We start from the raw sequence: 16576 nt of genomic DNA, 5'->3' as shown, positions 1-16576 counted from the left end.
GTTGGAGGAGTAGGGGTGAGAACAGCAGGTGCAAAGGTCCTGAGGCAGGAAGCAGCCTAGCAGTGATTGAGGAACACAAAGGGAAAGGAAACTGACAAAGCTAGAGCCAAACACAAGTGGGAAGTGAGGCTAGTGTGGTAAGCAGGGCCCAAGTGACGTGCTGTGCCAGGCCTGGAATTGGATTTGGATCTTATTCTAAGCAATGGTTTTTAAACAGGCGAGCAATGTGATCTGGTTTATGTTTCAAAAGCTCACACTGTCAAGGATAGAGTGTAGACAATAAAGAATAGAAGCGGGGAGATTAGAAGGCTAGCAGGTTATGAGATGCTGGTGTGGGCTACTGTGGTGATTCCAAAGGTTGAGCACGTTGATGAATATGAAATCTATTTTAGAATGGAGCTGCGAGGGCTATGATAGGATTTGTGATTGCTTCAACCGGAAAAGTAAATGAAGAAAAATATTAAGAATGACATCTCAGTTTGGGGTTTAAATTCCTGGGTAGATAGTGATACCATTCCTTGAGATGTGTAATACTGTGGAAAGAACAGGCTTATAAACATCAAGTATATGATTATATCTGACTTTAAATTTGAAATGTCCTTTACAAAAAAATTGAAAGGGCCTGATGGGAGTTGAGTACAGGAAAGGAAATTATTAGTGCTCTGAAGTGTGGGGCATAGTTAAGTACCAGGCCCGAAGGGACAATGGGAAGGAGGTGGCTACCGGAGCCAAGAAACTTAGAGGGCCACGTGGAGAAGGCCAACTCTAGGGTCTGTAACCTTAGATTGAGGGATACAACCAGCTCATGAAAACCACCAGGCGCCTAGAAAGTAGATGCCCTGAGCTCCCGATTGGCTACATCTAATAGGAAGCCAGAGAACCAGGGAGTTCATTGATGCAATCCAGAAAATTCAGCCTCCCAGAGCATAGCAGGGGTGGTGAAGGATGGAGAGTGGATCTAGAGAGGCAAACAGATATCCATTCCCAAATTCCAAACAAGATGCCCTGTAGGCTGTTGAAGACATAAGTCATGAGCTCAGAAAGAAGACCAGGGCTAGATACATAAATTCACACCTAATGAAGTATGCTATATCCAAATGAGTAAACTCGGAGATACTTTCCTGACACTGTCCTCAGAACTTAATTTATTTGCCCCGATGGATAGACTTAGAGGGGCATTGAGGAAAATAGGAAGCACAGTAATTTAAGTGGGAAATACAGAAGTTGTTTAGAATCTGGGTTACTAAAAACAGTTTGTTAAATAAAAGCAGGGTAATTTCTAGCCCCATTCCTTTCTCCATTCCTCTAGCCCTGCTTTCAGGACTGAGTAAGATGAAATTGCACCATGACAATTGTCAACTAATCTATGAAGATTGAAATCAAACACTGTCGGAGGAAAAAAAAATTAACAGGGTTCCCTTATGGAGAATTTCTAAATTTATGAAAGCACATGTGTAAGATTTTACATTTGTGTGAATCACTAATGCTATCTACAAAAATGTTTTAGCTTAAGCCTTAAGTTTAAGTCTATGTAGGTTGGAGAACCATGAGTCCTTGCCAGAATTTCGCTCAGCCATGATGACAGATGAATCTGCAATTAAGATTCAGTGTGTGTAGGTTTACTAAGAAGAAAACATTTTTAAATTTCAACATAGTTTTGAACCCTACTGGTAAATATTTAAATGAGAATATTAAATCTTTGTGATTCCAGAGGGGTTAGAGCCAAAAGGCCTCTCTCCACCCCACAAGAAGAGCAAAGCAAAGAAGCCAGAATGTTCAAAAGACTCTAGTGAGGGTAAGTCCTGTCCCTCCTTCCTTTAGAAAATTATGCCATGAAAAGAAAAATATATTTAATTTTTAAATTATGTGTATAAACACACTCATGTTCAGATATTCCTAAGGGTTCAAATATCACAGAGAAATTATTTTATCCCTTTCTAATATGTTTGAAGATGAAGAATCAGATTCAAGTTTATTTTGTTAAGGTAAAACCCAAATTTTAAAAGTCCATTTTGTCAGTGTGATGTATTTTCCATGTCTGCAAAGCAAAAAACTGTAGGTAGTGCTTACCAGTTACATGTTCCAAAATTGTGTAAAAGTGAAGGTCAAGATTTGCATGTGATGACCAGCTTTGCAACTATTGGCTTATTGGGAAAAATGTTTTTCTGATAAATACATTCTGAGTCTTTCCAGATTCAGACTTCAACAACAGATGCTGGAAATGGTTCCTGTCTTTAGCATTGTCTTTCATTTTCTAGGATCCTACATACCTTTGCATTTTTGCATTGAATGGGCAGGTCCCACTGGACTCAGTTTTATGAAGAAATGACACTGTCTCTCTTTTACACACTGGTACAACATACAATTCATTCAAATTTTCTTTTAAAATGTTGATGAGGTGTTCTTTTCATGTGAACCTCAAACCTAAGAGTAGTACAAACTTTTACACTTGATCTTAGCCCAAAGGCAGATAAGCGATAGAGTAGTACAAATTTTTTAAAGGGAGCATATTTACGCCTTGTCCTTCTTGCCTTGAGCCCCACCTCCTCCACTGGGAAATGAAGAGTGTAATAATACTGATGGTGTTGGGTTGGGTCTTGAGGGAAGAAGATGCCAAGACGGAAGCAGAAGTGCAGGATAAAGATGAGAGAAATGGGCAATGGAGCAGGAGCAGCTGAAAGGAGAGAAGAAAAGAAGGAGGCTTAGCTGGGAAGTGCCTCAGTCTGCAGTGCAGTCTGGAAGTCCAGAGGAGTCCTGCACTGGACAGGAATAGTTGGGCTCTAGAGTCTCGCTTTCCCATGCTCAGTCACTGGCTGCAAGTAGTTTGGGGAGAAAGTGGCCGGCCTCAGCAGGGACACGATGCCACAGGGGTCCTCAAAAGTGTGGCTGCTGGGCGCTGTCAGCTTACTTATCTCCTAGCAGCAGATCTCACTTGAACTCTTGAGTTGCTCACGTGCCGGACTGCACAGTATCCCTGTGAGTGCTGGGGCTTCCGGTGCTAAGTAATAATGCTGCTTTTTTACGTTTCTGGGAGTTTAGAATCAATCGAGAAGACAAAGCTGAAAGACAGGTGGAAATCAAAGCGTTAGCTTGATTACTAATGTGGTTAGGCCAGAGCATCTGGCTGCCCTGCCCCCAAATAGGCTTCCTAATCCTGGATTTCAGCTGTAAATGGAAAAGCTTTAATCACTGTCCCCTCACAGGCAAGTGCAGGAGTCCTCAGCTTCCTAGACCAAGGCTGCCCTGGTCAGCTTCTTATAGGACGAGCAGACCAGGAACATGCCTTCTCTGTAGGTAGGTGGGTCTGAGGGAGACACAAGATAGGACTGTTTCCTTCTCCCAGGCTTACTGTAAGTGAGGAGAGGTGTAGAAAGGCACAGAAGTAGATGTGATCCCTCCTCTAGACAAGGAGCGAAGGATGAAAGTTTCCTACTGACAGTAAAGAACAGAAATAGCATGTGTACTGGCCTAGCACTGGCCTGGCCTTCTGTCAGTGATGGCTGTTATTATCAATATCATAATCATGGCCATGGTAGGGTATGCACTGCCCTAATTCAGTGAAATGTGCTTGAAAGTTTAAAATTGTTCAGAGAAGAACACTTAGAACCAGGGAAAAGGCCAGCTGCAATAATTCACCCAAGATGTTAAGCTTTGTTACTGCCTGGTGGGAGAGTAGCTGGGGCTTCCAAATCTCCTGTTGTAGTTCAGTCATTTTCTAGACCATCTCTTAAGGCCACACTTGGGTAAAGAGCTGGGGCAAAGCAACACTCATCTTTCCCCTAGAGAAACTCTACCTCACCAAATGATTCCCATCACATCCATAACCTATGTCAAAAGCTGTTTTCCAGAGCCTGAGCCTGTTGTCATTTCTGAGCCTCACATAATGGCTACTAAGCTGTAGCAGTTCTTCCACCTTTGATTAAAGAAGGGAATTCTTCCAAGTCACTCCTTCCAATGTGTGAAAACTTCATTTACTTCCTAAATCAGTTGCTTTGTTTAGGAACGTCATTCCCCAATCCTAATGACTCAATAATACAGCTTCACCTCCTGTCATTGTGTGGTCTAACAATCTGCTCTGAATCATAAAGATGAAAATGTGGTAACTGGATTTGCTAGCAGGGACATTCTGTCTGTGGTGAAATGTGAATGTGAGGCACTCTCCAGAAACATGGGAATTGTGCATTTGTTCCTAAGAGGGCTTCAAAGACAAATAAAAAAGTAAAAATGGCTGGGCAAGGAGTGAGAAAGGGAGCACCATTGGGCAGGCAGTGATGGATGATTCCATGATGTGCTGTTGTGCTGAACCCCTCTCACCTTTAGTGGGGATGACACCAGGTTTGAGAGGCTGAAGAAGAGCCCCAGAATCACTGAAAGAGACATGGGGTTTTCCTGGGGACTTTCATACAGGAGAGAGAGCCTGATGGCAGGAGCCTGGGCAGGAGGATCACAACCACTTATAAAAAACATACAGCGACAACCTTTACTTAACCCAAGACAAAGGGCCTCCATCCCTTGTACAACCTGAGTTCTACAGGATGGGCTGGAGGCTCAGATGTTCCCTGTAGATAAGAATCTCCAGGTTGCCACTCCTGGATTCTAGTTGAGACCTTCGAACCGCACGGAGGTGCATCCACCACATGGTTCATTCTCAGGATATGCTTAAGTGATTGCTATCAGTTGGTTTACCATACATATGGCACTTACTACTTATCAACGTTTCTATTTTGACAAAATAACCTATGTCCCTGAATTCATGCATTGTACTCTTGAATGTGTTCCATTTCCCGTTATGATACAAAGAGTTACAATCATTCTTTGCTAGTGGATATGCAAATGAAATCTGGTATCACTGGAAGAGGGGCAAGTTTTAATGCTGACCATTACTCTTCTCTCTAGATCTTCTTCCCAGCTTAGAGTTATCCATGTTTTTCTAGCTTGGTCATTTCATATTTTTTTAGAAAGAGAAGCTCCTGGTATTTTTATTTATAGATCACTTGGCTTAATGCCCCAACAATGGGCCCTATCTCTCTTCTCTCCTTCTTTAGGATTCCCTGGCCCACTTCCCACCCTCACAGGCACTACTGATTTCCTCCTTTTACCTGATAACACACATTTTCAGAAAGGGTTACAGAAAACAAACTCACCTAGATTTTCCAGCATATATAGTCATAATAACTGTATTTAGATTCAGAAGAAAAATTTCAAGAACATATGGTCAAATTTTCTCATTCTACAGAATTTTTTAAAGTACAGACTGCAAATGCTTCGTTAACTTGCCCAAGTCCATGCAGTTGGTTAATGTCACAAACTCTTCTTCTTTTTTTTTTTTTTTCTAGAAAAAACACAGCTTCTGTTATCCTTTTCTCTTTCTCTTTCCTGGAAATTAGAACAAATTTTTTGAAGGAAGAAATATTGTCAACATTATAACCTTGAGTTAAGCATTATTACTTTAGTAAACATCTCGCTGAGATATTGAACATCAAAATTAAAACTCAAACAATTTCGAAATATATTTATTTGCATTTTTATGCTGTGTACTTTTGAATATAGTGGTTTTATTATTTTTATTAAAATTTCATGAACCACTGTGTACTTTGGTTTCACACATTCAACACTATACCAATAATGAAATTATTAGTAATTTCAAACTACTAATGGATTGGCTGTCATCTGCTATAAATGATAATGCCGTCTATGAACCAGCAAGGCATAGACAGAATTGTTTGGAAAAAAGTCTGGTTAGTACCAGTTGCATTAATTCTAACTCCCCATAATTTAGATCTTTTTTTTTCTTACAAAAAGTTGAAAGAATATTATTGCAGAAAACTTATCACCTTTAATAAAGCATACTTTTCTCACACTTCTTCCTTTGTCTTTCAGAAGTAAATGCTCTACAGGTTCCTTTAGTGAAAGTCTCTCAGGACTTATTTGCCTGAAAATGGTGTTATTTTGCATTATTCTTTTAAGGCAGTATTGGTGGGTAAAAATTTGAGGTTGATGGTTATTTTCTTGCAACATTTTGAAGTTGTTTTCCTGTAGTTGTTAAGGAATATTTCAGTTTGTTTTTTGCTTCTTTTAAGCTGATCTGTTTTTCCTTTCTGTCTGCTTTGACAATCTACTCATTATCTTTTGTGTTCCATAGTATCACTATGATGTGCCTAGGTATAGATTCATTTTTATGTATCCTTCTTAGAATTTGCTGTACTTCTCGGATCTGGGAATGGGCATCTTTCATTAGTTCTGAAAAACTCTCACATACCACTTCACCAAATATCACTTCAATCTATTACTTTCTATTCTTTCTTTCTCTGTTTTTCATGACTTTTAACCCATATCACATTTTTGTCCTCTGTGTCTCTTCTCTCTATGATGCCTTCTGGTTAATTTTTTTCAAGTCTGTCATTTAACCTGCTAATTTTCTATTCAACTTTATTTAATCTGATGTTTAACTCTTCACTGAATTTTTAATTATAGTTTTCTTTTTTGATATGTTTTATTTGGTTCCTTTTCAAATATACATGGACATTTTTTATTTAATTCACACATAAAATACCTTTAATAATCTGCATCATAAATTTTAATATCTCTAGTGTGTACAAGTCTGATTCAGCAGTTTATTGACTCTGCAAACTTACGCACTTGGTTATTTCCTTGTGTATTTTGCCTTTTTGATGATCATGTTCCTTGGATTTTTACTTATGGAAGCTTTTGTGATGTTGCTTTAAGAGCTCATTTATTTACACTTGGTTTTCTAAGATACCTGAAGATACCACCTTAGCAATACCTTAAAGTACATATTAAGCTTAGAGTTTTGTTTTTATTTTGTTGGCTAATGGTCCTTAAACCCATGTTAGTCCATGTATAGGATGAGGAAATCTCAACAGAGACCTTTTTCTTCCCTTTGTTTCCTCTGCGACAAATGCTAAAACTGACATAGGCAAATCTCCCACTATATTTATGACCCTAGCACGGGCCCCTCCATGCCTCACACGTGTGGCTCATTCAAATCCAAGCTCTAGCTATTGGTTCTCAAAGAGTGTTCTTGAATCTGCACCCATCAGCCTCACCTGGAAACTCACGCCTATAATCCCAGCACTTTGGGAGCCCAAGGCGGGTGGATCACTTGAGGTCAGCAGTTCAAGACCATCCTGGCCAACATGGTGAAACCCTGTCTCTACTAAAACTACAAAAATTAGTTGGGCATGGTGGTACATGCCTGTAATCCCAGTTATTCAGGAGGCTGAGGCGCAAGAATTGCTTGAACCCAGGAGGCAGAGGTTGCAGTGAGCTGAGATTAAGCCACTGCACTCCAGCCTGGGCAACAGAGCAAGACTCGGTCTAAAAAAAAAAAAAATTCTAGGTTCACATCCCAGACCTACTGAATCAGAAACCTGAAGTGGGGTGCAGTAATCTGTGTTCTCAAAAGCGCTTCATCTGAAGATGCACACTCAAACTTGAGAACTGCTGTTCTTGAGTCTAGGTTACCTGGGGTTGGCAGATGCCTCAAAGCAAAAATTGATTTCAGTGCCTGCTTAGAACTCTTGATCCTGACACTTTTATCATTTCTGTTTCTAGGAATTTCCCTTACAAAAGCACCATCTCAGCCATGTATCCAAGAATTAGATAGATGCATACATATATATGTACATACATATAGATAGCGCAAATACCTACACATCTATATATATGCACACACACATATAGGTATGTATATGTGTATACCTGTAAATGTATATATGTATACACATACCTTTGTGTGTATGCATATATATATAGATGTGTAGGTATATGCTATCTATTGTATGTATGTATATATACATATACATGTATGTGCATGTATGTATATACACGCATATATGTGTGTGCATATATATCTGTAGGTATGTGCTATCTATATGTATGTATATATGTATGTAGGCACATACATATGTGTGTATATACGTAGGTATGTGCTATCTATATGTATGTATTATGTATGTATGCACAAATATATGGGTGTGTATATATCTATAGGTATGTGCTATCTATATGTATGCATCTATTTACTTATCTAATCACACAGACATATGTGTATATGTGTGTATATATACACATATGTGTATATATGTATCTCTACATGCATATAGATATATACACGTATGTGTGTACATATATACACATATACATATATCTATACACATACATACATTTCTAATACATAGCCTGGAAAGATATATATCAAGTTGACCTCAGAAATTATCTTGGAGAAGTGAAGAAGGAGCACAGTTGGGTTTTGGAGAGTTTAGTATTCAACTTTCTAAATGTATGTGTAATTGAATATGCACACACACATATAATGAATTATTTTATAAAACAAACACATATTTTCATTAAAAAAGAACTAAATGGACTATATGCTGCTAAGTTCAGTAGCGTGTTTCAAACAGTAATTTTCTCCATACCTAAGTCTCCAAAGCCTTCAGTGGCTTTGGTTAACAAATATCACTTTCCATTATATTTTTACAGAAAGCACTAGCACTTTGACTCTCGTTCCACAATTGCCTTTAAATAGAATATTCAATAAGCATACGTGGGATGCTCATTCCTCAGGAAACTGAACCCTTGCAATCCTAAATCAAGCAAACCTATATTGCACTTTAAAATATTAATGATGTCTTTTGTCAGATGAAATTATATGTGGAAACATTTTGGAAACTAGAAAGCACTATGTCAGTTTGAGGGATCTAATGATAATATTAAAGTTATTATTATTATTTTACTAAAATAAATTTTTCTGAATACATGAGCCATTTATGGAATGTAGCTTGTATTTCCTGAGAGGCAGAATTTTCTTTCTGCCCCATTATTTTCTATGCATATTAAAGTATCGTGTGACATGCTGTTTTGTGAGTGGCTGGACAGAAGGGACATTCTATCTTTCAGAATGCCATGCAGCAGTTCATGCATTATATTCATAAGCATGATTTTTAATTTAATTTTTTTGACAAGTGCAGTGAAGGGTAAAATCAGGCAGTCATAATTTTGACTTTGCTATCACTCAAATGAGCTTAGTGATTGACCAGCTTTAAACAAAATAGCAGGATTCAGGAAAATCAGCTTTTCCCTGAAGAAAAGCTTTGTTTTATCCTCTAGACCTTAAAATATCAAGAATTTAAGCAACATGTGTAAATTTCCATGGTGAAAAATCAGAATACAATAAATGCCTATACCACCATCTTGCTTCAATCATATTTTTCTTATGTTCTGCTTGATTCCAGGCCATTCTGAAGTATCCCCCACCACAAAGTAGTAGAAGGACCCAGTGGTCTATTTTCATTTGTACTGTTGCTCCCCACACGTAATTACCCATTAAACAAACCACAGAGTTCTGTTTCAGAGTCAGCTCTAGGACTTTAAATGGGACTTAGAGAATGTGAGTATTAAGGCATTTTCCATTGTGAGAAGGGCTGAATCTACCAAGGCAGAGAAACCACAGGTTCTGTTTGACCGGGAATGATCCCAATTTATGCATATTGCCATTGGCATTTGTTAGCAATGTTCCCTTTCGCTCTTGGAGGTAACTCAAGTTTGGTGATAATGTATATGGACCCTCATACCCACAGAGAAACAGTTCAGTATGAGCATGGACAGAACTCTCAATTGTTCATGTTCTGCTTCCTACTTGGGCAGTTTTTCTAACCTAAGACTCAGTTTCTTCATACATGAAATGTATGGAAGGGAAACTGATCTTGCAGGACTGCAGGGCAATTTAAATAAGATGATTTATGGAAAACACCAGGAACGTTGACTAGGCAGAAGAGCTGGTCAGTGAGTATATTGAATTTCAAACAAGAAGAGCTCCCTCCCACCAAAAACTCCCCTACCTTGCTTATTAATGCTTGAAAATCCTTTTAACATGAACAAAATACTTTTGCAAGCAGAGATACATTTTTAAATGCATTGCTTGCATCGCACATCTGGCTGGGTTTGTTTCTCTCCTCTTTCAGCACTCAGGTTAGGTTCACTCAGCACACTCTGCATGCCTCCCCACCCCAGCCCTCAATCGCACCAATTCCAGTGCCAAAGGGACTTTCTTCCAGTCTGTCTTCATCTTCCTGATCTCTATTCCCCTTCTCCTCAAGTCCAGGTTCCCAAGAAACTACAGGAGGTCCCCCACTTACGATGGTTTGATTTAGGATTTTTTGACTTGATGGTGTGAAAGCAGTAGGCATTCAGTAGAAATATTCCTTTGGATTTGAATTTTGATGTTCTCCTGGACTCTCGATATGATAGTCTCTCCTGATGCTGCTCAGTGAGCCGCAGCCCCCAGTCAGCCGCACCATCACGATGGTAAACAACTGATACTGCACTCTAGGGTGGCCTGTGTTGTCAGCAGTTTTTGGATATTGTGTTTTGTGTTTTCACATTCCATCATGTCTACAAAATGCCCATCTTTGCAAGTTAGGTGTATTAAATGCATTTTTTGCTTACAGTATTTTCAACCTACAATGGGTTTATCAGGACATAAGCCCATCTTAAGTCAAGGAGCATCAGCAGCCTATCTCCAATATTTACACAACCACACACCTCAATTATTTCTCAGTCTCTACTTACTGTCTCTAAAACTTTATGAAGGATACCAGGTTAGGTCAGGGGCAAGAGGAAAGAGGTGGTCTCTAGTTATCAGCCCTCAGTTCAGAGCTTGCCACTGAGACAGTCATTGTTTGGTCCTCATGGTCCCTTGAGATCTGTTGAATCTCAGCTATTTCTGTAAGATGCTGGGACCAAGAATCTCTCTTCTGAAGCTGGGCCTTATTCTTACTGCCTGTGGTCTTCTTTCCCTGATAAGTGTTTCTCAAAATATGGCCAATGGAACCCTGGGGGAGGTCCCCCAAAACCCTTCCAGCGATCCATAAGGTCAAAATTAATTTTGCATGGAGCAGTGCTCCCAGAAGTCTCCACTCACATAGAATTCAGTGTGCATGAGGTCCTCTATAGTTATGCAAAAGAATGCTACTGCAGAAACATCTACTGCATCCTTCCTCCAACCACGTCGGCATAGCTGCCCACCATCCAGTTTCTCCAAGGACTCATTCCACATACTTTTATAATGCCTACCATTTGACAGTATAGATATTGTTCTAAGCCCTGAACACAATACAATATATAATATATGTATTTTATTAATCTATTATAAGCCCCTGCTTTCTTGGGGCTTATATTCTATATCTAAAATAACGTCCCTACTCTCTTGGGGCTTTTATTCTAGGGTATGTGGCATTGGGGGATGGCAGATATAACATGAATACAGTGTATAATTATTTATCTATTGCTGCCTGAAAATTTATCCTAAAGCTTCAACCAACGATAAGCGCTTATTATCTCGGAGTTTCTGTGAGTCAGGAATTGGAGAGTAGCATATCTTGAGGTTCTGGGCCACCATATCTCATGCTAATGTGTGGCAGTTTAGGTCACGAAAGATGGCTTCTACCTTGCACCCTCTCGCATCACTTGCTCTGGGGTAAGGCAGCCGCCACCTCTGAGGACCCTCCAGCAGCTCGGCGGAGAGGTTCTCATGGTGAGGAGCTGAGGCCCCCTGCTGGCAGCCAGCACCAAGTTATAAGTCATGTGAGCGGACCATCTTGGAGTCAGATCCTCCAGTCCCAAGGAAGCCCCCAGGTGACTGCAGACCTAGCTGACATTGTGACAGCTTCATGGGAGACCTCATGCCAAGAGCCATGGAGAAAAATCAGGCAGGGGAGGAGCTGGGGAATGCCCAAGGCTGTATCAGTGTGGGAGTGAGTGTGTGTGTGTGGCGGGGGAAATTAGGAGACAGCTGGGTTGGGTTTTAAAATATGTTAGATCTCTCTGATTATTAAGTTTCTATTTGAGAAGAAATCTGAAAAATATAAAGGGGTAAGCCAGGCAGCTCTCTGGGAAGAGAGTGCTCCAGTAGAGGAAATAGTAAGTGGGCCGGGTGCGGTGCCTCACGTCTGTAATTCCAGGCCCTTTGGGAGGCCGAGGCGGGCAGATCACTAGAGGTCAGGAGTTCGAGGCTAAAAATACAAATATTAGCCAGGCATAGTGGCGCACGCCTGTGATTCCAGCTACTTCGAGGCTGAGGCAGGAGAATGGCTGGAACCCGGGTGGCGGCGGTTGCAGTGAGCCGAGATCGCGCCACTGCACTCCATCCTGGGTGACATGAGTGACACTCTGTCTCAAAAAACAAAAACAAAACAAAACAACAAAACAGTAAGTGCTGAAGCCCCAGTGACCAAGGCATCTGACTTATCCTCATAAAAAGCAAGAAGGTCCCTGTGACAGCAGCAACAGAGAGCGAAGGGGAGGAGAGAAACTGGAGAGGTCATGGGGGCCGATCCTGGAGAGGGGTGAGTGCCACACTTGCGTGTGCATGAGAATCACCAGAGGGTGTGTGAAACCCAGATTTCAGGGTCTCACCCCCAGTCTCTGAATCAGTAGGTTTGGGGATGGGGCAGAGAATCTGCACGTCCAATAATTTTCCAGGTGATGCTGATGCCCTGCAATGGAGATTATATCTTGAGAATCACTACCTTGGGCGTTGTTGACCACTGTAAGAACTTTGGCTGCTTCTGTCAGTGAGATGCTAAGAGAGTATTTTAAGCAGAGATAGGACATGCTCTAGCTTACATTTTAAAAGGAACCTTCCGGTTACTGTGTTGAGGACAGACTGTGAGCGGCTAAGGGCAAAACCAGGAAAGAGTTTATTGGAGCAAGGGATACGAATGGCTTGACCCAAGTATCAGCGAAAGGCAAGAGTGAGAATTGGTCGCTTTTGGGCATATGTTAAAGGTAAAGCCAACAGAATCCGCAGATGTGTTGTATGTGGCATGTGAGAGAAAGAGAGGAGGCACGGATGAGTGTTTTCATTCTCCCCACAACCACGGAATCCAGAATAGAAGTCATGCCCTGGTTATACTTAATTCAAACATTGCAGGAAAAATAGTTCTTCACTAGTCATACAGTCTGCTTGTCCATCTTGTCTTCTTGCTCTCCTCACCCCAGAAAGATCATAGTAGTGCACCCCAAGGCCAAAGTTCCTTTTTTTACATTTTTAATTTTTTTGCTGTTGCTTTTTTAGAGACAGGGTCTCACTATGTTGCTCAGGCTGGTCTTGAACTCCTGAACTCAAGTGACCCTCCAGCCTCGGCCTCCAAAAGTGCTGGGATTACAGGCATGAGCCACCATGCCCAGCCCAAATTTCTAATTAAGCAAAAGCAAAACTTTCAGGCACAAAGAAAAATCTCCTAAGTATCAAAAAGAGTAAAAGCACAAAAATATTGACACAAACTGAGTAAAAAGATTATTTTATGTGATTTAGATAGTACGATTTCAATCTGCTTCTCCCCATAAAAGGTGTTTTTTAGTGTTGTTATCTTGTTGCTTTTCAACAAGAAACTTCCTAGTTAAGGAATGATCATGTAATTGCTGTAATTTATGATTGCCAAGCTCAAGAAGATAGTAAGAAAGATAGAAAGGAAGGAGATAAAGAAAGAAGGAAGAGAGGGAGGAAAGAGGTGGGGGAGAGGGAGAAAAGGGAAAATATAGTTGCAAGCTAATGGAAAGACCCCTGAACTAGGAATCAGACCCCTGAATTCTGTTTTCATCCCTCAGGTATACATATATCATATTCTTTACCTCATGTCTCTCAGGTCCATTTAGATATCAAATTCTGTAATTCTACAAACCATCATATTCATGAACATTGATTCTTTATGAGCTCTTTTCTTCATGCTCAGTAAATATTTCCATCCTTAATTGAAAGCACAGAATCATGGTTTTTAATGGCCAAGTGGGCCTCTGAGAACATCTAGGGCAACACTCTCGTTTCACAGATGAGGAAACTTTCTTTTAAAACTCCTCTGAAATTGTCTAGAGGACTCATGAAAGGTGATACTCAATTCACTGTTTAAAAACTAAAGGAAAAAATCAGTTTTTCAGGCATAGACAGTGGATCTTTTTATAGTAATTTTAAAGGTACCTTTCTTTAAATGTTATAGATGTCTGTGAGTAATTTAGACTATATGTTTAACCATTTGTCTATTACGATTTCCTAAACCAAGGATGAAGAATGCATCAGTCAGATGCATTTGCCTTTGTTTTGTTGAAAACTGAGTCCTTGGGTTTATAGAACTAAAGCATTAGAGTGATTGTTTTCAATGTTGACACCGTGTCAATAGGACATTTGAGGACTTATAATATTAGATACTAATTTTTCAACAGAGAAAGGGTTTGTTTTGTCTTTAAGGAGCGGTATTGCTATTTGAACAATGATGAATTTTCATGTTATGATTTTGTAGCTGTATTTCAAATTTTCAGTTTTCTAATGTAACAAAGTTGTGCTTTCCTACTATACCAGAGAGAGCCTTAAAACTGTCCACCTACACTAGAATTTCCTGGATTCACGCCACACTCTCCTAATGCCTCACTCAAGCGTGCCTGTTCTCCCCTACCTCTTGTCGCTCTGGAGCCATCAGAGATAGTCTTACGAAATGATTTCACCTCCAGGGATCACCATGCCTGAGGAATGATATGCAGAAACCCAGGGTACTGTATTCTCTGTAGACAGAAAATGCTAGCAGAACCACTTGAATCATTTCTCAATTCTTCATCCTGAGAATTCCCCACTGGCTTCTAAGAATCTTTGCTGCTGGCAGAAGGAAAGTAGATACGGGGTTTGAGAGGAAAGGGGTAGAGGGAAGGGGAGACTGGCTCTAGAATGTGGGGCAAAAGTGGAATGTTTTGCTGAGTGCTTACTGAACAGTTGCAAACTGCCACTCTTGGGAGAACCTCTCATTCAGCCACTTATGGTGAATCCTAAAAGGCAGATGCTTGCACCTAGCCCAACCCTTCACCAAATCAGAAAGCCCCATGTTAACTAGATGCAATGCATCTTTGGAGCACCATTTCTTTTGCCTTTGTTTTTTATTTTAAACAATTTCAAACTTATAGCAAATTTGCAAGTACAGTAAAAAGAAGCTTTTTATCCTGAACCATTTGGGAATACGTTGCCAATCTAATGTCTTCTATCCCCCAAAATTTCACTGAGCATTTTCTACAAACTTGGGCATTCTTCCTGCATGAGCACAATAAAACGATCAAAACTAGAACAGGAACACTGATATATCACTACTATCTAATTTTCAGATCTCATTTAAGTTTCACCAGTTTTCCAATGATGCTTTTTGTAACAAAAAAAAAAAACCTTTCAAACTCAAATTTCTCATTTCGCTGTCACATCTCTTTATTCTCCTCCAGCCTGGAACAGTTTCCCAACCTTAATTTGACTTTACTGCCCTTGACAGTTTTGAAGATTGCAGGTCCATCATCTGGTCAAATGTTTGCAGTTTGAGTTGGTCTGATGTTTTCTCATGGCTGGATTCAAGTGACGCATCTTTGAAGAACTATCCCAGAAGTGATATTGCGTACTTCTCATAGCAGGCTTTGAAGGGCCCGTTATCTCAATTTGTTCCATTATTGACAATACTCACTCGCTTTGATTACTTGATTAAGGTGGTGTCTCAGAGGCTCCTCAACTACACAGCTGCTTTTTCTTCTGTTTGTCATTGATGAGTACCCCTTGTGGGAAGGCACAATGAAACTAGGTAAATGGCCCATTCCTCAATAAACTTTCAGTTTATTCATTTGTGTACTTATCTGTATCCTCGTGGACTCATCATTTCCCCTTCTATTCCATGGGTTATAATAATGCCCTAGCCTTGGTACCCACCAATTCTTCAAGGAGGTTTGGTTTCTTTTAGTGAAGAAGTATATCTGGAAACTAAATCTGAGTATTAAGTGTGTGGATCACAATTTGAGATATATTATTTAAAATGGAATGGTCAGATTATCTTGATGGTTCAATGTGGGGAACCAGCTCACAAGAGCAGTCAATCACGTCTTCCTGATGAATTCACCCAACTGCCAGAATGGTTTTCTTATAGACCTTCCATTATGGCTGTTGCCAAGAGAGCAAATTGTCCAACTTTGGTGAAGTTTTTCAGTGTACAGCCCAGTGAGAATGGGGAGAACATGGAAATCTGTTTGGTGTTTAGGGTTTCTAAAAGTGTTAGAAACTCTGTCCTGTTGTCAAATTTTGCTTGTCCATTATGTAACATCAAATCAACTAATTAGCAAAGGGTTAATATTACATATGTAGGCATGCCCTTCAATTGTTTATGCACTCTTTTTTTGTCCTCTTTTTGTTGCAAATGTTAAAATACACATGAGACAAATGTCACATTTCTACACTGATGACGCGATGTGCTGTGAGTGTGGACAGTTATTTTGCTAATTCTCGTCACTGGTAGTTTCGTTAGATGGATGATTTCCCTGAATTAGCCATCATAACTGCCATCTGTTCCTGTGCATAGATACAGAGATCTAAAGGGTAGAGGTCAGGAAGAATTTTAATAAGGGCCGTGTGCTCAGTTGCCTCTGTTTGTCTCTCTAGAACATTCTCTAGACTGCTTTTTGCCTGAGACCCTCCCCTAAGGGGCTGCATTGACTGGACTCCCTCACCCTCAGGCTTTGGGTTGATTAACCAATATTTCTCAAT

At 40.1% G+C, this 16576-nt stretch overlaps 1 protein-coding gene and 1 long non-coding RNA gene across 7 annotated transcripts in view; one reads left to right on the top strand and one right to left on the bottom strand.

Moving 5' to 3' along the window:
- Positions 1-16576, top strand: part of MACROD2 (mono-ADP ribosylhydrolase 2) — a 2180049-nt gene that overhangs the window by 2021565 nt on the left and 141908 nt on the right. Inside the window, exon 11 of one of the 6 annotated variants that reach the window (XM_030915176.1) lies at positions 1712-1795. The exons of the other annotated variants lie outside the window; for them this stretch is intronic. Coding sequence (XP_030771036.1) covers positions 1712-1795 — 84 coding nt within the window. The remainder of the gene's footprint in view (positions 1-1711; positions 1796-16576) is intronic. 6 annotated transcript variants of the gene reach the window in all.
- The window catches only part of LOC104676596, a 30874-nt gene continuing 15415 nt past the window's right edge, over positions 1118-16576 (bottom strand). The window contains exon 2 of the long non-coding RNA XR_749942.2: positions 1118-3059. This is a non-coding gene — a long non-coding RNA (uncharacterized LOC104676596). The remainder of the gene's footprint in view (positions 3060-16576) is intronic.

Source organism: Rhinopithecus roxellana, chromosome 13 (genome assembly GCF_007565055.1).
Source record: "Rhinopithecus roxellana isolate Shanxi Qingling chromosome 13, ASM756505v1, whole genome shotgun sequence".
Taxonomy (NCBI): domain Eukaryota; kingdom Metazoa; phylum Chordata; class Mammalia; order Primates; family Cercopithecidae; genus Rhinopithecus; species Rhinopithecus roxellana.
This window is presented reverse-complemented; position numbering and strand designations above follow the sequence as displayed.